The sequence below is a fragment of the Eptatretus burgeri genome, chromosome 10 (genome assembly GCF_056783735.1).
Source record: "Eptatretus burgeri isolate ZD-2024b chromosome 10, Ebu_testis_v1, whole genome shotgun sequence".
NCBI classification, from domain to species: domain Eukaryota; kingdom Metazoa; phylum Chordata; class Myxini; order Myxiniformes; family Myxinidae; genus Eptatretus; species Eptatretus burgeri.
In genome coordinates, this window is record NC_140970.1 from 101,669,196 (window position 1) to 101,690,845 (window position 21,650).

Below are 21,650 nucleotides of genomic sequence, written 5' to 3' on the forward strand. Positions count from 1 at the left end.
CCTGTTGCTCTGCTTCGTGGCCTGGTTTGGCTGGCTCTTCTTGGTTCGTGGAGCTCTTCTTGGTTTGTGGAGCTCTTTGTTCTCTGCTTGGTTCCCGGCTTGGTGCGACTCATTGGCCTCATCTTGGAGGTGGTTCTTCAAGGAAGCGACGCATCGACGGGAAGGATCGGCGCCTCGTCTCACCAGCACGTGTTCAGAAGCGCGAGGGGATTCGCTGGAGCTCGGGAAGGATCGCGGCTCATGCGATTGGATCCAGTTCGCTCTTGCTGGAGTCCGGGTCTGAACAGCTTGAAGACCACACGAGGTAGAGAGGTTCGCGATAGGTTCTTGGTTTCAGCTCATCTGTCCCTCCGAGCTGAAGTCCTTATTAAAGGCATCAGCCACCTTTTCTTGGGTGTGTGTGTGCGAACGTGTCTACGTGGGCCCGTCTAGCAAGTAGGAAACTGTTAAGTGCCTGTTTTGTATTAGCTTTACATTTCATAATAGAACTCTGCTGTAGGCTTTTGCTTGTGTCCTGTCCCCTATCCCCATTCAATCATTGCTTGCATGCCTGTGTTCAAATAAATGTCCCCCATTGTTGAATGTCATCTGCTCGTTGCATCCCTTTCCTCACATTGACTGCCATGAAGCGTTCGGGGAATTAACTGGCTAATTAAAGCCGATAAACGTACATCTGGTCCGACGGGATTTGGCGAAGTAAAACCGCTCGGCTTCGCATACGGAACGAGCCGCTTAAGCGGCTCGTTTTCGTGCAGGCCCCGTCGAGGTATAAACTCCCAGCATTTCTGTCTGCGCGAATAGTTAGGGATATCAATAATTCGGCGATTGACCCTGTAGCGCGTGGACAGAATAGTTGGCGAGATTATGGTGCAATAAAAACACTCGTAGCTGGGTTTCGGCGTTGGTCCATAAGCTACGACTGGATTGCGCGTTCGGTGGACGCGCGGCCTGGATTGGAGTGTAAAGGTCGTGCGCACGCCGAACGGGCGGAAATCAACAACAATAAATATTTTAAGTGAGCAAGGCTATGTTCCCTCCTTCTCCATATATACACAAGAAAAAGTGAAATTCCAAAGCATTAAACTTATCGTTTTCTACTGTTTGGAGAATTATATTGAGTGAACAACAGGTTTAAGAATGTGCCAAAATTAACCAGCTTCATTGAGCTATATGATTTAATGCATTAACGACTTGACTTCAAACCCTGTCCCCCAGAGGGACAACTTATCCATAGCATCTTCCAGATCTGTGTCTACATTTTTGGACGTTTTGCGAGGTGCTCTTCAGGGAATCAAAGCAAATCTGGTGAAAAACGGACGTTTTAAAAAAGAGTTTATAATGTTTGTGCGGACCTCAAACTGATGTACCATGTGATGCATGCACAGACGAGCAGTCAACATGTGGATTTTAATCTGCAATCTTTATTTCACAGACGATTAAACTTTGTGATGTCTCCAGGGTTGTTCTGCATTTAACAGCAACTTTTTTGTGGATAAAGTCATTATTTGAACGAATTCATTTTATTTCTTTAACTGCGGCAGGCACGGAAAGAACAGCTTTACAGTTAAAGCGATGCTATACGAGATGCAGCCAAAATCTGGCCAGCCGTTCCTTATCAACCATTTAATTGCAGTGCTTGATTGAGTGCTTAAGTCACTTGCCGAGTTCCCTATAGTCGATAGCAGGATCGCACAATGTCATTCTGAGTGAATCGTTCACTCACTGCGTACGCTTTTTCCGCGCAACATCATTCAGAGCGAGTGGTGCGTGCTCCGTCATCCAAAGCGAGTGGTTCATGCTCCATCATCCTGCATGAGTGGTTCGTGCTCCGTCATCCTGAGCGAGTGGTTCATGCTTCATCATCCTGAGCGAGTGGTTTATGCTCCGTCATCCTGAGCGAGTGATTCGTGCTCCGTCATCCTGAGCAAGTGGTTCATGCTCCATCATCCTGAGCGAGTGGTTCATACTCCGTCACCCTGAACGAGTGGTTCGTACTCCGTCATCCTGAGCTAGTGGTTCGTGCTCCGTCATCCTGAGCTAGTGGTTCGTGCTCCGTCATCCTGAGCAAGTGGTTCATGCTCCATCATCCTGAGTGAGTGGTTTGTGCTCCGTCATCCTGAGCAAGTGGTTCGTGCTCTGTCATCCTGAGTGAGTGGTTCGTGCTCTGCCATCCTGAGCGAGTTGTTCATGTTCCGTCATCTTGAGCATATGATTCATATTCCATCATCCTGAGCAAGTGGTTTCTGCTCCGTAATATTGTGTGAGTGGTTCATGCTCCGTCATCCTGAGGGAATGGTTCATGTTCCGTCATCCTGAGTAAGTGGTTGCTGCTTCATCATCCTCAGAAAGTGGTTTGTGCTCCATCATCCTGAGCGAGTGGTTTGTGCTCCATCATCCTGAGTGAGTTATTCGTGCTCCCTCATCCTGAACGAGTGGTTCGTGATCCATCATTTTGATAAGTGGTTTGTGCTCTGTCATCCTGAGTGAGTGGATCGTGCTCCATCATCCTGAGCAAGTGGTTGGTGCTCCATCATCCTGAGCGAGTGGTTCATGCTCAATCATGTAGAGTGAGTGGTTTGTGCTCCGTCATGCTGTTTCAGGGATATGTTCCAAACATTATTCTTTATAAACATCTGCGTGTGACGGGTGGAAAAAAAATTTGGCTCGGTAATTTGGAAAACACGTTAATACGGAAAATGGCTCGGAACTCGTGTGTTATTTCACAACAACTCACTCAGGGTGATGGAACATTAACCACTCGCTCAGGGTGATGGAGCACGAATCACTCACTCAGGGTGACGGAGCACGAATCACTCGCTCAGGGTGACGGAGCACGAATCACTCGCTCAGGGTGACAGAGCACGAATCACTCACTCAGGGTGACGGAGCACGAATCACTCACTCAGGGTGACGGAGCACAAACCACTCGCTCAGGGTGATGGAGCACGAACCACTGGCTCAGGATGACAGAGCACAAACCATTCACTCAGGATGACTGAGCACGAACCACTCACTCAAGTTAATGGAGCATGAACCCCTCGCTCAGGGTCATGGAGCACGAACCACTCGCTCAGGATGATGGAGCATGAACCACTCACTCAGGGTGATGGGGCACGAACCATTTGCTCTGAATGACGTGGCACAGCAAAAGCGTGTGCAGTGAGTGAACGATTCGCTCAGAATGACGTAGCGCGGTATCACTTGATAGGGAACAATTGGCCAGGCTGTCACTGCATACCATAAAGTCTCCCTTTAACTGTAAAGCTGCCTGGTGTTGGCTTTGTGGTTAGGGTGGTGGCTTGGGATCCTAGGGTCCTGAGTTCGAGCCCCATTGGCCACTGAGTTAACACCAGGGGGTTAACTCAGCCTGTCATCTTTCCGAGGTCGGCAAAATGAGCACCAGTATACTAGTAATAGGGGCACTGCATCAGCGGCATTGCTGCACCCCGAACCAATGATGCAACCAGCAGCCAAAAAGGCAGCACACGATGGGAACTTTAAAGCCCGTGTTCACTGCGCAGGGAAAAGTTAATGAAATATAATGAATTAATGAAATAAAATGACTTTATCCACAAAAGAGTTCCAGCTTAATGCAGAACAACACTGGAGACATTGTAAAGTTCAATCTCACCCATGAAATAAACAATGCAGAAAATCTGCCATTTTGCCTTCTTGTCTGTGCACACGTCACGTGGTACATCATTCGCGGTCCGCACAAACGTGCTAACTTTTTTTTTTAATGTCAGTTTTTTTTTTTTACCAGATTTGCTTTGATTCGCTGTGGAGCACATCGCGAAACCTCCGAAAATATCGACACAGATCTGGCAGATGCTTTGGATAGGCAGTCCCTCTGGGGGACAGGGTGTGAGGTCTTGCAGTGAATGCATTAAATCATATAGCTCAATGAAGCTGATTAATTTGTTCACTGTCACCTGGTGTTGGCTTAGTGGTGAGGGTGGTGTCTTAGGATCCTAGGGTCCTGAGTTTCAAGTCTCATTGGCCACTAAATTAATACACCAGGGGGTTGATTCAGCCTGTCATTCTTCCGAGGTCGGCGAAATGAGTACCAGTGCGTACTGGTAGAGGTGCACTGCATCAGCGACACAGTCGCGCTTCAAGAAATGATAGCTACCCCAGCAGCAAAGCTGTCATACGCAAAAAAGAAGAAGACGACAAATTTGTTCACTCAATATAATTCTCCACAGTCAAAAAAGATAAGTTTAATGCTTTGGAAATTTCACATTTTGTTGTGTATGTATGGAGGAGGGAACATGGCCTTGCTTAAAGTAAATAGGTACATATCGGCTTCGTTGTAAGACTCGTTATTTCTTTAAATTATCAGATTTCACAACAGATTTCGACACTTATTTAATCCGGACGATATCCGATCCTCAAAACCGAAATAATATTTTGATGAAATACTATAATCGGTGTGTGAGAGAAGATCGTGGAAAATCGTCTCATATAATGCATGAAATAATACCAAGCTCTTAATATGAAAACTTATAGTGTACTTACAAAAATGATGTACATTATGATTCATAACTATGATGAACAGGCATTCGATATGAATGAGGAAAGTGAAAAAAAATAACTTTATCGTGAAGAAATCGTTGCGGCCTGTTCCAAGTCAAGGCATGGTTGAGCAGGCCAAAAAAACATGGCGGCTTCAGACCCCAGTGAGGTTACCCAGGAAACGCCTTAAGACCCCAGAAAACGAGGTGGCCGAGGATCGCCTGATGAAGGATATAATTAAATAAGGCCGTGAATTATCTTCAAAAGGGGTGTTTTAATTAACCCAAACTCCCAATTTTCACTCTTGCACTTCCTTGGAGTTTTCTTCGTATGCACGCAAAGGTTCAGGCTGCTAGGTTTTATGGTTTTGGAGTTAAGGAGGAGACACACACACACACTGACACACTGATACAAACACATTGCCTTTTATTGGTATCGACTAGCAGGGGTGCCTGGTGTTGCCAGGCAATGCCATGTCCCTCCTTCCTCCTCCCTCCTCCTTCCCCTTTCCCTCCCTCAACCCACCCCGCCCCTTCCCTTCCCTCTACCACCACCCCTTCCCCTGTCTCCCCTGCTTAGTGTAGGTTGGCTTTGGGGTTTCCCATTCTCTGGGAACGTGTACAATGCAAAAATGCAAGTTATCTCCACAACTGACTTGTAATACCCTCTGCCACCACCACCAGGTGGTGTACATGATACACATTTACATAGACAATTTTTGTCGACCTTCCTTCCCGAACCCCCACAACTACAGATTAAACCAAGTATCCCACATTCACCACGAGGTCAAACTTAGTCCATGTGCCAATTTAGGTGGCAATTGGCCTCGTAGTTTTGGTGTGATTGGTGTAACACAGACAGACAGACAGACACACACACAGACAGACAGACAAAAATGACTTATTTATGAGATAAGGTTTTCAGTAATGCACCAGCAATTTTGTATTGCATTTTATTGGAGGTCACACATTATTGCACCATTTCTCTTTTTGAGAAAGTGTAAGTTCACTGCTGCAATGTGGTCTATCGACTCATGCTCAAGCGAATTTCAAAATGACTGTGGATAGCACAAATAGCACAAAATCAAAAAAAAAAATCAAAAAAAATTAAAAAAGTTAAAGAGGGAAGAAAATATCATGGTTTTGGATGGGGTATAATCTGAGATAGTGATAAACAGCTGTCTTGAAGACCTTGAGGGGGAAGAATGGGATTGAAGAGAATGTGGAATTTGATTCCACAGGCGGGATGAAAGAGGAACAAATATGTGTGGGTGAGCTCAGTGATCCTGGATTTTGGGAGTTTCACCAGAAGGGCATTGCTGGTGGACCATGTACACTCCTCAGAAATCTGGGGGTGGACAAGGCACAGAAAGAGCAAAGGGTGGAAGACCAGAAAGGAGGCGGAAAAAGACAGAGACTACCGACCTGTTTGTGACTTGAGATTGGAAACAGGTTCGTTTTGGCAGTTGAAGTTGTGCCCAGCAATCCAGACATCTAATTTTAACAGACAACCTTGGAAGAGAACCATAGAGCTCTTTATTTGTCCTATGTTCAGACCATCCATCAAATCCCTTCTCATGGGTCGCAGTGAAGGTCCAGGCTTCAGTTCCATAAAGCAGGACGGACTCAACTGTTGTCATGAACAGTCCTTCCAACTTCCATGATATGCCGAGAGAATGTCAACTTCCTTATTCTTGAAAGTGTGTTGCAATCTCTCCATGCGGCAGCTTTCCTTTGTTTGATATCCTGAGCAGCTGTGTTAACCCAGGAGCCAAGATACTTGAAGTCATTGACTCTGAAATTTTATTCCATAACTTGATACATTGGAGACCTCTCTGGAGTGGTTGAATGCCATCACCGGTGCTTGTTTGGCCTTATTGTACTGGTGCTCGTTTCGACTCTCTTGAGACGTTCTTGAGTTTGAACAATTTATTTTGACAATAAGACTATATCATCGGCAAAGTCGAGATCAGTAACAACCTCCTGTATGACTCTTCTACTTTTTCTTTGTTCTAGTTGGAACCCCAATTCCTCCTCCTTGATCAATAGTGATTGGGTATAAATCAAGGCTTTCTGCTGACTGCTGCACATTTCAATCATTGTTGTCCTCCAAGTAATTCCTGACAGACAGCCGTATAACAATGTGGGTCATCGTGCTGGTTGGAGGCATGAGGCCCTCGATCACCAATATCAAAGTCAGGAGTGCAGTGGTGTCCAAAATCGCACACTGAGACACCTTTAGCAATTAGCTCGTGTCGTGTTAGTTAGAGAGGGTAAAACATGCACATGCAGGTGGGGAGGATTTGTGGAGCGTGCTGTGCCATTACTTTTGGTAATATTGTGCTCATGATGGTCTAAGTGGACTTTTTCCAGATCTTTAAGCATTGTTAATACATTGCGTGTGGTCGTACTGAATACTTTTGGGATTTTTGCACGTGGGAGCATTTTGGCCCATCGGAATGGGGGTGGATCCCTCAATCTCTCCCACATTGTAAACACATGCCACAGCGTTGCAGCCAATAGCTCAGGGTAAGGCTTTTCTTCGATACAAAATGACTAGATTTGTGCTATCCACATGAATACATGGCTTTTCGATCGAGACAATTGCATCCGCTTTCAACTTAGACTCGTTTTAGTGGGTTATGGTCTTTTGTTACATTAGCTTTAATAACATGAGTTTTCGTTTATATATATATATATATATATATATATATATATATATATATATATATATATATATATATATATATATATATATATATATATATATATATATATATATATATATATATATATATATATATATATATATGCTGGCGACCACTCCCCACTCTTCATCTCGTTTCTCTGTTTACATACGATAAGGTTGGAACAGCCAGTGATAAGTAGACTGTGACGTTGAACAGAACAATGTTGATGAGCCTTTGGAGATGGAAGAATGGAAGGGTCTCGCAAAAGTTTCGATCGCAGAAACTTTTCCTTTAATACATGATCGTTCGCCAACTGTCTTGCATTTTTGTTTCTTTTTTTGTTGTTAAATGTCTGCCAGGGTGAGCTTGTGTTCTTCATCCAGACGTGATCACTTCGTAAACACAGCCTTTTTCAGACAGGCGTCCGCTTACACAATCATGCAGTCTCGGCCTAGCCTCATTCTTCATCACTACCATATTATCCTCTCTATGCTCTTGATCAACTTCCTCGCTGCTTTGCTGCTTCCGATTGCTGCTCAAGAACCAGCCAGAAAAAGGGAGGATACATCAAGGCTTCAGGCAGCACACCGAGAAACTGTTGGTCACCGTCGATCCCTGGAAGGGTAAGTGCGTTGCGCCAGGCACATAATACCAGGTTTTATTTTTGTTGTTCACCTCGTTTATGTTTGCACTTGGATCAAAAGTTGTCTTTGTTTCTGGGGCCATTGCCTCGTTTTTGATTGCCACTGGGATGTAACCCAAAGTCTGCTCCTCTGCTTCACATGTCTCCTTGTAATCACTCCACCATGCGTATGTTTTGCCACTTGTGTCTGTCTCAGCATGACCCCAGACACTCAATCGGATATCTCAAAGGAAAGATGCACCGCAGCCTTGATGGTCCAAAAGGCGTTCTCACTGTTATCCGATCACAAGGAATAGCTGAGCTCCATCTCCTTGGGATTCCAACCAAAAATGCTCTTTCTGCAAGCTCAACTGTTTGCCATGGACTTACACAGAGATGGCTCATTGAAAAATACAGTGTAACTAATTGATTTATTCACTGCACACATATTTACATTAGTTTCACAATTAAACGAAATGGAGCGATTACCCAAGCAAACACCGATTATCAAATTCCTTGTACTGCACCCACCACAACTGTCCCTCCCCCCATCTCCACCACCACCCCCACCATACCCCTCGCACCTGTACAACGACTTGCAACCTCCTGCCAGTGTCCAGACGCCACAACTTACGACCTTCCACTGCCTGCCTACATCCTGCAACTCCCCATCCCACGTCCTGCTGCCCTTCACCAACGTCTTCTCACTGCCTGTCAGCATCCTGCCACCCACTACCCATTACACTATTACAGTCACCCCACTCCCCCCGAAACTATAATTCCTCCTCATTCCCGAACAGTATGGACTTCCAACATTTGATGCCTCAATCCCAACATCACTGATTTCTCCTGACAGGCTGCCGCCCCCACCCCTGACTCCTCTGTGTGTCTCTCACTATTGTTTCTTCAACTTTGTCAGGCCTGACCCATGCCCTGGTGATGGTGATGCAGTTTATGTCAAGAATTCCATCTCCCTTAGTCAATGTTTCACACTAGCCTCTCCTAACCCCCTCAAATACCTTCAGCCGCACAGCCTTGAATATGTGTTGTCTCGTCCACAAGATGATGTTATCCACTCATAACCATAAATCTGGTGTTAGTTTAACGGTTAAGGTGGCTGGCTTAAGATCTTAAGATCTTGAGTTTGAGCCCGTTTTTTTTTTCAGTTGAATTAACACCAGGTGGGGTTGACTCAACCTGTCATCCTTCCAAGGTCGGAAAAATGAGTACCAGTGCACTGGTAATAGAGGCACTGCATCAGCGGCACAACCGCACCCCCAGAAAACGATGCAACCAGCAGTCACAGGCTGCACACGAGCTAGCTAACTCATAACCATCTGCTTTCTTTCTACAAGGATGTGATAATCCAAAAACACTTTCATTTGCCTCAACTCCGGGTCAGATGATCTTTTACCCATGATCCTTCATGGTGAACAACTCCATATATGGTGACAAACCGACTTTAGTTAATTACATACCGACATTTAAAAGCATAAGTAATGTTGTTGAAGTAGCAATGAGAATACAGAGCTGTATCAATTATGTCCCCATGGACCTTTATATGCATGTCCATGGGGCTCATGTTTGTAATCACACAAGCCTCGATCAAGTCAGTGAATATTCATACCTGGTTCTTAATTAATAGCGAACGAAGTGAGCTTAATACTTAACGCGTGCACGTGAGAGAATAGGAAACAACAACAACAACAACACAATACCCTGGCAATTGTGAATCCGTGTCGTTGGCTATGGCCATTTTGCTTCCGTTTTTGTTTTGTTTCTGGTTTTTTTTTTTTGTTTCCGGTTTTTGTCATGGGGAATGATGCATGCCTGGACATCATGACCGGAAGTGTTTATTTATTTATTCAATTTTTTTTTCCCAAAGTTAATTTTATACTTCCGAAAGTGATTTTTTTTCATGACAGGAAGTGTTTATTTAGTATTTAACATTACCGGGAGTGATTTTGAAACTCTTTCCGGAACTTTTAATTTCTTTTATTCTTGACCAGAAGTGATCCTTTATTTATTTATTTATTCAATTATTTTTTTCCCAAAGTTAATTTTAATAAAGATATCTCCCGCATCATCAATAAATATTTTTTAATCGTGATTTACATTATTTGATCGCTGATCCTGAATCCAGGCCGAAGTAACCGGAAATTGCGTCAAAATCAGCTGTGCGGCGCTTACATGTATCACGGTATAGTTGGCAAGTATACAGTTGTGAACAGGTTTTATGGAAAGTCAGAAGCGAATGTAAGATGAATTTTGCGTTCACTTCTAGGCTTTGCCTATTCCATATTACCGAACACAGATACGTACTCAGAAAATGAATGTAATCGGATGAGCTATTAAAACAATCATTGTCTATCATCGAGATTTTGGCTAATATATATTACATGGACGAGAAGCTTTTATTTGCGAAGTTAAATCAATCATAAGGTTTAAATGGGCCACAGCCAAACATGAAGCTAAGATTTTAAAATAAATTTTCCACCACAAAATTTCACAATTATGATCTAGTCGTGATGGGGAATAAATGTTTTAAATTTCAACTTGATTGGACACATGGTCTGGCAGCCAGAATTATTTCATTGTTTTGATCTGGGTTATTTTTGATTTTTGGGGTACCAAGTCTACAAGGCTGGGTAACCTATTATATTTCTTCTGTTTATTATTAGTCGTATTATTATTATTATTATGGGTTTTCATTTTTTTTCATTATAATTTTTCATATTATTATGGGACCAAGTCCACAAGGCTGGGTAACCTATTGTTCTTCTTCCTTTTATTATTTAAGTATTATTATTATTATTATTATTATGGGACCAAGTCCACAAGGCTGAGTAACCTATTGTTCTTCTTCCTTTTATTATTATTATTGTGACGTCCACGGGACTTGAACAGTCCCGCCAACGTAGAATGAGCCGAAACGATGGAGGCGGTTTATTTATTTATAACCCAAAGATGGCGGTTCTAATCGCTCTACCGCAAACGGGACGAGGAAGGTGGCACGAGTCGCTTTTCACTGAGTTGATAACGTTTATTCCTCTAACCAGAAATAACAAGACTCGGCAAGAAGAGGGATCCGGGGCGATCCGACGGGATGGTGTGGGATCGGGCGTGGGGAAAACACAGACAATTCCAATGAATATACAAATCTCAAACCCTCTAAGGCGCCAGGTACACACACACACACACACACACACACACACACACACACACACACACACACACACACACACACACACACACACACACACACACACACACACACACACACAAAACGTAGCTATTCCTGGTGGTCAGGCTGGACCGTGGTGTGGACACAACAGTCCCTGGATTGGCGTCGGACGAGCTGGCCTTGCTCTCGTCAGGGGCAGGAGAAACCGTGGTGCTGTCGACCTCCTGGTCTTGGCCCAAGTCCGCTCACAGCCGCCAGGGAACCAGTTCTGGCGCCAAATTGCGAGCAAGAGAGGGAGGCAGGTCCGCCCGCCATTCGACCCCGTACTCCGAGCCAGTAGAACCCCAGAGCCAACCAAGGTGAGGCACGAGGCTCAGCAAGGCTACCAGACACGATGAAACCAGGGCCGAATCAGCGCAACAACAAGCACGCTCCCAGCACAACAACCTCCACCCCCCAAAAAAACGGTCTTTCTGTCCCGATCTTTTTCCTCTTCCTTTTCGACCCCGAACAGAACCTTTTTATGCTCACGCCCTCGTCACTTCCAATCGAGCCGTTTATTGGCCCTCCGCCGTCGCCTTCTGCCAATCGTGATCACGGGGCGGAGCCATCCGCAGCACTGTCCTGTGACGTCACGGCAAGCCTCCAGAGAATACTAAAAGGGGTTTACGCAGACACACTTACCTTATCCCGTATCCCTATTTAATTACGTGACAATTATCATTTCCCCCTTGAAGAAATGGACATTTACTAGACAACTTATCACCACTGAATTGCTACTTATTACATCGAGATCCTGGTACACTCGAACAGCATGGCATACCTAATTAAGCATCCTAATTACCCTTTGAATGTATACCCCCCCTCAAACGTAACATTATTATGGGACCAAGTCCACAAGGCTGGGTAACCTATTGTTCTTCTTCCTTTTATTATTTAAGTATTATTGTTATTTTTATGGTACCAAGTCGATAAGGCTGGGTAACATTGGAAAATCTTCTGTTTATTTTTTATTGGTATTATTATTATTATTATTATGGTACCAAGTCGACAAGGCTGGGTAACATTGTTTTTCTTCTGTTTAATATATAAGTATTATTATTATTATTATGGTACCAAGTTGACAAGGCTGGGTAACATTGTTTTTCTTCTGTTTATTTTTTATTGGTATTATTATTATTATTATTATGGTATCAAGTCGACAGGTGATCATCCTCTCTTCGGGATAGGACATTCCAGGCACCCACCCGAAGGGACCGCCTAAGGTTAACCCAAGGAGACCGCCGTCTGGTGGACGACGAGAGATTCACTTACCTTGGCAGTGATATTCATGTCTCTGCTGGCTGCGAGTCAGAGGTCAATAGACGTCTGGGTCGGGCCTGGGGAGTCATGGATTCACTGGATCATGGGGTGTGGCGCTGCCGGTACCTGTGCGGGAGGACGAAAGTCCGAGTCTTCAGGTCCTTGGTACTTCCAGTCTTGCTCTATGGGTGCGAGACTTGGACTCTGACCAAGGATCTGAGACGGAGACTTAATTCCTTTGGTACCAGGTCTCTTCGGAGAATCCTTGGCTATCGCTGGTCGGATTTTGTGTCCAACGAGCGGTTGCTGAGAGAGACTCGGATGAGATTTGTTACCTGCATAGTCCGTGAGCGTCAGTTGCGGCTGTATGGACATGTGGCTCGTTTTCCTGACTCTGATCCTGCTCACCAGATTCTCTCAGCGAGGGAGTCTCATGAGTGGAGGAGGCCAGTGGGTCGACCACGTGCCTCATGGTTGCAACAGGTTGACCATCATCTCAAGGAGATGGGGATGGGCCTGGCATCTGCCTGGGGGATGGCCAGACGGAGGCCCCTGGAGTACCGGCGGAAAGTGGACGCAGCGACGTGCTGTTCTGGCACATTCTCCCATACCTGACCTGACCTGATCAAGTCGACAAGGCTGGGTAACATTGTTTTTCTTCTGTTAAATATTATAATTATATTATTATTATTATCTATATATTAATACTGAAGGACCAATTTTGTGCTCCTCCTCGCGGTTGCGTCACGTTTTTCTCGGTACTGTGACCTGGACTGAAAGAAACTTCGTACCTGTAATAGTGCATCGCACATCGTGGCAATAGTCAAACTTCAACTCTGAAGCAGAATAAACACTTTTCGTTTCACATTCGTTTACATGGCGACGTGTGACGTCACCGCTGAGAGGCATAAGGACGTCATGACATCATCGGTCATTCGCTGACGTAATTACGTCTGTCGTCGACAGACAGTCACCGCTGAGAGGTGTAATTCCACTCCTCGAAAATAGCGTCTGCAATTTTGCAAAAAAAAATTTGCAATGTGAAACCCTCTTCTGTACATGCTGACTACCTCAGAATGTGAATTTGACACAAAAAATGTGACAAGAAACATTGTATCTCTATATTAATACTGAAGGACCAATTTTGTGCTCTTCCTAGCGATCACGTCACGTTTTTCTCGGTACTGTGACCTGAGAAGTTTTGACACGGTGTTTGTACGTCAAAGTAGACACGTACACAAATCAGGGGACCTCTTCACAAGGAGTAGTGTACACCAAAAATGTGTACAAGGACGTTTTGTAGGCCTCATTAGATAAGGCCATGGAGTACATCGACTGGGATCCGGCTCTTACGAGAGCCGCCACTGGTTGTCATATTGGGCTCATGGAACGGAATCCGTCTGTGACGGGGTTTCGGCCAGTTATTATTATTATTATGGGACCAAGTCCACAAGGCTGGGTAACCTCTTGTTTTTCTTCTGTTTATTATTATTATTATTATTATTATTATGGGACCAAGTCCACAAGGCTGGGTAACCTATTGTTTTTCTTCTTTTTATTTATTATTATTATTATTATTATTATTATTATTATTATGGGACCAAGTCCACAAGGCTGGGTAACCTCTTGTTTTTCTTCTGTTTATTATTATTATTATTATTATTATTATTATTATTATTATTATGGGACCAAGTCCACAAGGCTGGGTAACCTATTGTTTTTCTTCTTTTTATTTATTATTATTATTATTATTATTATTATTATTATTATTATGGGACCAAGTCCACAAGGCTGGGTAACCTCTTGTTTTTCTTCTGTTTATTATTATTATTATTATTATTATTATTATTATTATGGGACCAAGTCCACAAGGCTGGGTAACCTATTGTTTTTCTTCTTTTTATTTATTATTATTATTAATATTATTATGGTACCAAGTCCACAAGGCTGGGTAACCTATTGTTTTTCTTCTGTTTATTTTTATTATTTATATTATTATTATTATTAATATTATTATTATTAATATTATTATTAATATTATTATTATTATTATTATTAATATTATTATTAATATTATTATTATTATTAATATTATTATTATTATTAATATTATTATAATTATTATTATTATTAATATTATTATTAATATTATTATTATTATTATTATTAATATTATTATGGTACCAAGTCCACAAGGCTGGGTAACCTATTGTTTTTCTTCTGTTTATTTTTATTATTATTAATATTATTATGGTACCAAGTCTACAAGGCTGGGTAACCTATTGTTTTTCTTCTTTTTATTTTTATTATTATTATTATTATGGTACCAAGTCCACAAGGCTGGGTAACCTATTGTTTTTCTTCTGTTTATTTATTATTTTTCTTATTCCGCCAGCAATTTTCGTTTTTTTTTTGGTTTTTAAATTCATTTTCTCGGCAACCATTAGTCCGATCGACATGAAATTTTCACCGTAGTATATATCTTTTTTCGAAGAATATTGCGTTGGTAATTATGACATCATAGGTCACGTGGTACGGGCGCCATCTTTGAAAACCCGAAAATCTTTGGACCTCTGCATCTCAGAAACTGCACAATGGAAAAAAAATTGAAACTTGACACGTGGAAAGAATTCCCCATGGGGAAGAAGTGTGATTTGTCGTGACATCGGTGAAGTATTATCCCGGTGAAAATTCGACATGAGGGCTCACTTGGCTGTGCCTGTATGCGTTTGAGGGTGCAGAAGTAGCAATTCAAATGACACCGACGATGGCCCCAGGAAAAAGGGTCAACTGTGTACATAATAAATAGATGGAATGTGGCCCGTTCCTCGGTCCATAACTTGTGACTCCCGTGTCATAGAGAAACGTGAGGGGCCTCATTAGACTAGTATAGGGGGAATCCCACTTTATCCTCTGCACCGATGGTGTCCACATTTATTACTTTGTGTTCAGGATATTGAAACACCAATTCAATTGATACCGACTATGTATTCAGGAAAAAAGGGCTAACTGCCTACATAATAACTCGATTGAATGCGGCGTGTTACTCGGTCCGTAACTCATCAATCCTATGTTGTATCAAAGCCAGATGTCTTGGTACCCGGTTATCACTACCAGCAGTTATAAAGTGGCAGTTCTAGTTATGTCTCTCATTCATTATGTAACACACCAGTACACAAACACCACACAAGATACATCACCCCAAAATACACAACACACCACACAAAACAAGCTCTGGCGAGGGTCTGCAATCTCCGATTGCTCTTTCTCGTTTGAAATGCATTAGGCCAAATTAAAATAAGTACCAGTTCATTCTCCCTGCCCACTTATCTTTTTGAACCCGACTCCTTTTTTTGTTATTTTGTCAAATGTCCCCCCCCCTCCCAAAAATCACACCCATGTCTGAAGGAAGCTGTGCAGTGAAGCGGCTTCACCGCTTTAAAAGTAGCCCCATGGGGGACTGGCGGTTCGGGTTAGGGTTAGACAATAACACACACACACAAAAAAAACTAAACAACAACAAAGTAGAAATGAACGAAACACGGTGGGTTAGAAAGGTTCTTCTTATTCATTTTTGACAGATGGATGGAAGGAAGCAATCAACATCAATGGGGGAAACATCGTCAAAATCAGTCAACATATGTACTATGTAATGTCAAAAGCAGTCAACTAGTAATATACACCACCAGTTAAGATAGAATACAATGTGTTTTTTTCTCAGCTTAATTAGATTTGCTAGAATTTGTTGTGTTAACGATGATTTTGTGGTTTGTACTAGGAAGATGTATTCCATCATGTTGGAGATGGGTTTTTGTGCTAAGAGTTTGACTCGGTCGTGTGAGAAGGTTTGTAGATGTCGTTGGAATGTCTTGTTTAAGTTTGATTGGTTTTCGTGTAAACAAGTTCCCATAGCATTGGAAGTTGTGTGAAAGAATAATAAAAAAAATAATGGAGAAGATGTTTTTTTCTTTTTAAAATTGTTATTTATTTAATTAATTTAACCGGAAGTGTGTCATTCGTGTTTACCAGAAATGGATATTCATTATAAATAGAGGGCTTGTGTATGGATGTGTGTGCTGATGGATTCCTGTGTATATTCTGTGGAGGTAAGATATGTGTGTGTGTGTGTGTGTGTGTGTGCGTGTGTGTGTGTGTGTGTGTGTGTGTGTGTGTGTGTGTGTGTGTGTGTGTGTGTGTGTGTGTGTGTGTGTGTGTGTGTGTGTGTGTGTGTGCGTGCGTGTGCGTGTGCGTGTGCGTGCGCGCACTTTCTCTCTCTCTCTCTCTCTCTCTCTCTCTCTCTCTCTCTCTCTCTCTCTCTCTCTCTCTCTCTCTCTCTCTCTCTCTCTCTCTCTCTCTCTCTCTCTCTCTCTCTCTCTCTCTCTCTCTCTTTCCTTTTCCTCTCTCTTTCCCTTTCCTCTCTCTTTCCCTTTCCTCTCTCTCTCTCTTTCTCTTTCTTTCCTTTTCCTCTCTCTCTCTCTTTTTCTTTCTTTTTCCTCTCCCCCTCTCTTTCTTTCTTTTTTCCTCTCCCCCTCTCTTTCTTTCTTTTTGCTCTCTCTCTTTCTTTTTGCTCTCTCTCTTTCTTTCTGTTCTCCATCTCTCTTTGTTTCTCTTTGTCTATGGAGGAGTGAACCTTACAAATCGTTTTTGTAGGGTTCACTTGGCTGCACTTGGATGGGTTTGAGGATAGAGTAGCAGCCAAAACTCGAATCCTATCCAGATTCCTCCTGATGACTCCGTCTTTGTCTATTTGTTCCTCCTGATACTCCAGTGCTGTATTTGGTTAGTTATTTGAATATAAATGACAGACGAAGACACTAATATCCGTCACCTTGGGTAGCCTTTCATGGTTGCTTTATGCAGCTTCTTCGGCGAGAAGAAAATGAGAGGAGTCGATTTATTTATATAATCCCAGCCACCTGGATTTAATTGATTAGGTGAGAGCTGATTGGTTATTCCCTCCATTCACATGTGAGAGATGTGGGTGGGTGTTTGTTTTTCATGTATATATGTATGTATGTATGTATATATATATTCATGATATTTCAAAAAGTTATGGATGGATTATGACAAAACTTGGTGGATGAGTTGGGTAGGTGACAATAACAAGCCGATTAGACTTTCTTTAAGGTAAGGATGCAGAACCAGCCTATCAGAGTGATAAAAAATGTAAACTGTTCAGTTTAGCAGAGGTATGCGCTCTTCTGTGTGCTGTTCTCATATTCATACCATTGTATTAATAGCTCATAACCCACATAGCGGGAGATGGGGTTTTGCAATCACGTCTGTCTGTCCGTCCAGGCCATAACTTTTTTTTTACCATTTGAGCTTTTATCATCAAATTTTCAACAAAGCTTTATTATGAGAGTATGGAAAAGCCAAATTAAGTTTGGTCAAAATGTCAAAGGTCAGTGTCACATAAAATCGTCAATTTTCATCCAATTGACCTGAAGTTTTAAGAATTTGCATATTGGGTCACTGAATTGGTCCATCAATCAAAAGTTGGAAGCAGATTTAAAAAAAAAAAAAAATTTTAACATCAAAAGGCCAAAGGTCAAGATTTCACAAAATCGTCAATTTTCATCCGATTGACTTGAAGTTTGAGCAAGGTTTGCATATTGGGTCACTGAAGCCTATTCCTTTTGAGGTCAAAAGGTCAAGGTCACCTAAAATTATTTTTTTGTATTTTTTTTAAGCTGGTTTCATTATCTTTAGCATACAGAAAAAGAAGAAGAAGAAGAAGAAGAAGTCTGAATATAAAGCGGACGTAGACGAACTTTGCATTTTCAGATGCTTTCAAGTTATTATTATTTGTATTATATTTGTGTTTTCACATCCATGGAGATTCTTCAATCTATTTATGAAGTCGTTTGCTTGAGACTTGTGTCCATGCAGGTTTCCATATATTATCCCAGAATCTGATTTCTTTTTCTTTGATATATTCACTGATTTATATTGTTGTCCACATCATATATCAACACCAGACTTCACCAGTAAGAATCGTACTTCAGTCTATCTGCCATGTCGTAAGAGTTTTGCATAGGATCTATATGTATGCTTGATGTTCCTATGTGTTTCTGTAACTATTGATATCCTCCAATACAACAAATAACATGAAGGAACTTCATATGTTTCTGAATCAATACACAGTATTTATTGATATCTCTACCCATTCCCCCCCACCCCCCTCTGCTCTTGTCACTTACACCCTTCCCCAAATCTCTTAAACAATCCAACACCAAAGGGATGACAAGCGGGAAACTGTCACATTGGATTCGTACCTGGAAGAGGATGCTGGTTATGACGTTTTGCCAGGTAGCTTCACATATACATACACACATATTGGGTGGTCGCTAGACTACCGTTATTCTCAGGTTTTCCGTCTGTATGTATGTATGTAACGGACAGCTCTGGAGGCCAGAGGAATCAACCTATTTTGATGAAACTTGACTGGTAGGTTCATACCAGGATCGAGTTGTATGCTTTTGAGCACCGTTGCTATGGATGCCACCGTTGCCTATCAACGGGACTGAAATTTTTGAAAAAAAATCCGACAAATATTTTTATGTATATTTTTTTCGAAAATCAAAAATCTGCTTCCGCGCCTTTATGCGCACTATAATCAACTTATTTATCAAAAATGTTCAGCCCGATCCGTCTAAAACTGCATGACTAGTATGCAATTATATAGCGACCACCCATGTCGCCTACGGGCTTGTATATATAATTGTATATATATTACTCATCACTCCACATGTTTCCATTTTCCTGCCAAACACATCATGTGCCTTCTGGTTGAATGGTTTGCATTCACGTGAAGCAGGAACAATCATCTGGGTGGCAGACAGATGGTTGTTCTGTGTGGATTATGCAGTTTTAGTGTGTGAGACATAATCCGTGGCGATGCTCACCATAACGGTTAGGAGGTTGTGTGTATGTGTGTGTGTGTGTGTGTGTGTGTGTGTGTGTGTGTGTGTGTGTGTGTGTGTGGGTGTGTGTGTGTGTGTGTGTGTGTGTGTGTGTGTGTGTGTATATATATATATATATATATATATATATATATATATATATATATATATATATATTTGACCCCTCCCACACTCCTCCAGCCAAAGTAGCTGCATAAAGCAACCCAAGAAGACTTACACAAGGTAAGTGTTATGCTGTTTCGAACCCTTCCCAGAGTTCCTCAACAACTATAAAGACATTCACACATCGTACACATACGACAATCCCAATGCTACACACCCCCTCAGCTACCGACCGGTTTCATCATTTATTGGTGAATCATCAGCGATAGCGCAGACAGCAATGCTTACCAATGAGGCTCTCGAGCATGTACCACGTGCAAACGTCAAAAGCAGTCAATAAATAAAGACCAACCCACATCTGTCATCTGTGAATGGAGGGAATAGCCAATAAGCTCTCACCTAATCGACTACACCCAGGTGGCTTAGATTATAAATATGATTGACCCCTCCCACGCTCCTTGATTAAACGGGTCCGGTAGCTGAGGGGCTGTGTCGCATTCGGATTCTCATTTGTGTACTATATGTGAACGTCTTTATAGTTATCGAGGAACTCTGGGAAGGGTTTGAAACAGTGTAGCACTTTGTAAGTCTTCTTGGGTTGCTTTATGCAGCCACTTTGGATGGAGGAGTGTGGGAGGGGTCAATAATTTATACAATCCTAGTAACCTGGATATAGTCGATTAACTGAGAACTGATTGGCTATTCCCTCCATTCACAGATGAGATGTGGGTGGGTCTTTCGACATGTATATATATATATATATATATATATATATATAAATATATATATATATATATATATATATATATATATATATATATATATATATATATATATATATATATATATTGTTGTGGTTGACCAAATTCGCAAACCACCATTCAGGTCCCTTAGGTGAGATATCTCGGTAAGTATATGTGTAGTTAGGCCCAAACCCGTTGTCTAGAGGGAATAAATGTCATTCATGAGGGCTGCGACTCTTCAGGATAGCCGTTTTTCTTTTACTATCTTTATTTTGGACCAACCGCCATTATTACCACCACCAACCACGTCTCAACAGCCATCACAACAACAACCACAACGCCGCTTCACCACAACCGCCACGACCTTTACCGTCACAACTCGCCACCATCGCATCACCGTCATCTCGCACCACTCGTGGGCACCGATGCTGGACTCGTGTAGAGCGCGCACCGAGCAGCGTGTTCAAAAGCATCGCAGACTTTCCGCAGAAAAACGGATCAAAAACGACTCACGCCCACTTTTGTTCCGTCCAATCGGTGAGCGAGGGGCGGTTTGGCCCCGCCTCCAGGGCGTTGGAGGGCGGTCGCTATATGCAAATTCATGGATCAAAAAGCATTCACGCCCACTTTTCCTCGGGCCAATGGGGAGCGAGGTGAAAGGTCGGAGGCAGAGGGTCAAAGAGGAAAGAGCGAAGCCACGGGGCTTATAAAACGACTGCGTACGTCAGTCGAGTTCAGTGCAGTTGGGAGTTCGCGGAGTCGGAGTGAAGAGGACGGAGCTGTGGAGAGGCGGCGGCGGCGAAGGCGGACGAGGGGGTGCTCGCGTCGGATTCGAGGAACTGCGGAGGAAAGTGCCGGCGGCGCGACCGAGGTCGTGGTGGAGACGCTCGTCGCGGGACCCAAGATTTTTGTGAAATCCTCCTTTCCCCGAGCATCAGCAACCCCTCCTGTTTCCCCCCCCGCGCTGAGATAGGTGCGACAAAGGGGGCCCCCTTCCCACCCCCTACCAGACACTGTCCGCGAGGCCCGCGGAGTTGAGGCACCACCGCCGCTCCGCGTCTCATCATCAGATGGGTAGGCCCGCCACGGCCTCGGCCCCCGGCCCGCCTACCCCCTCATCCTGGAGGGTGGATCTCTTTTCTTTGCTTTGGGAATGTGTGTGTTGTCGGCGCCGTCTGTGAAGTAAAATTGTATAAGTGTTGCCGAGTGCCCGGTAGTCGGATAGATCTGCATTGTTGCATTTGCTTTTTGTCTTCTTCTTTTCCATGTGCTTTTGGTGGAATTGTATATGTGTGCTTTCCGTTCATCGCGAAATAAATGTGCTTATTATTGAACTGTTTTTCCCGCTTCGCTTCATCATTTCTTTCATTGAATCCCATCTTGCTTCACGTAAAGGGTTGGTCGGGGCTCCAGACGCCCGATAATTAATCGAACCGTCGAGGCCGACGAATAACACCGCTCGGTTATCCCGATAGTACGGAACGGGTCGGCAAGTGGCCCGTGTCCGAAGTCGACCTGCGGCGAGGTGCGATCGCCCGGTCTACCCTCCGTGTGGGTACTTAGGTAG

The 21,650-nt window shown here is 43.0% G+C and overlaps 2 protein-coding genes across 2 annotated transcripts in view; one reads left to right on the forward strand and one right to left on the reverse strand.

Moving 5' to 3' along the window:
* Nucleotides 1-21,650, reverse strand: part of LOC147019307 (protein BTG2-like) — a 104,108-nt gene that overhangs the window by 25,619 nt on the left and 56,839 nt on the right. The window lies entirely within an intron of this gene.
* ECM2 (extracellular matrix protein 2) overlaps nt 1-21,650 on the forward strand; it is an 88,157-nt gene that overhangs the window by 20,985 nt on the left and 45,522 nt on the right. The window contains exons 2-3 of the mRNA XM_085899689.1: nt 7,564-7,827; nt 18,554-18,624. Coding sequence (XP_085755815.1) covers nt 7,564-7,827; nt 18,554-18,624 — 335 coding nt within the window. The remainder of the gene's footprint in view (nt 1-7,563; nt 7,828-18,553; nt 18,625-21,650) is intronic.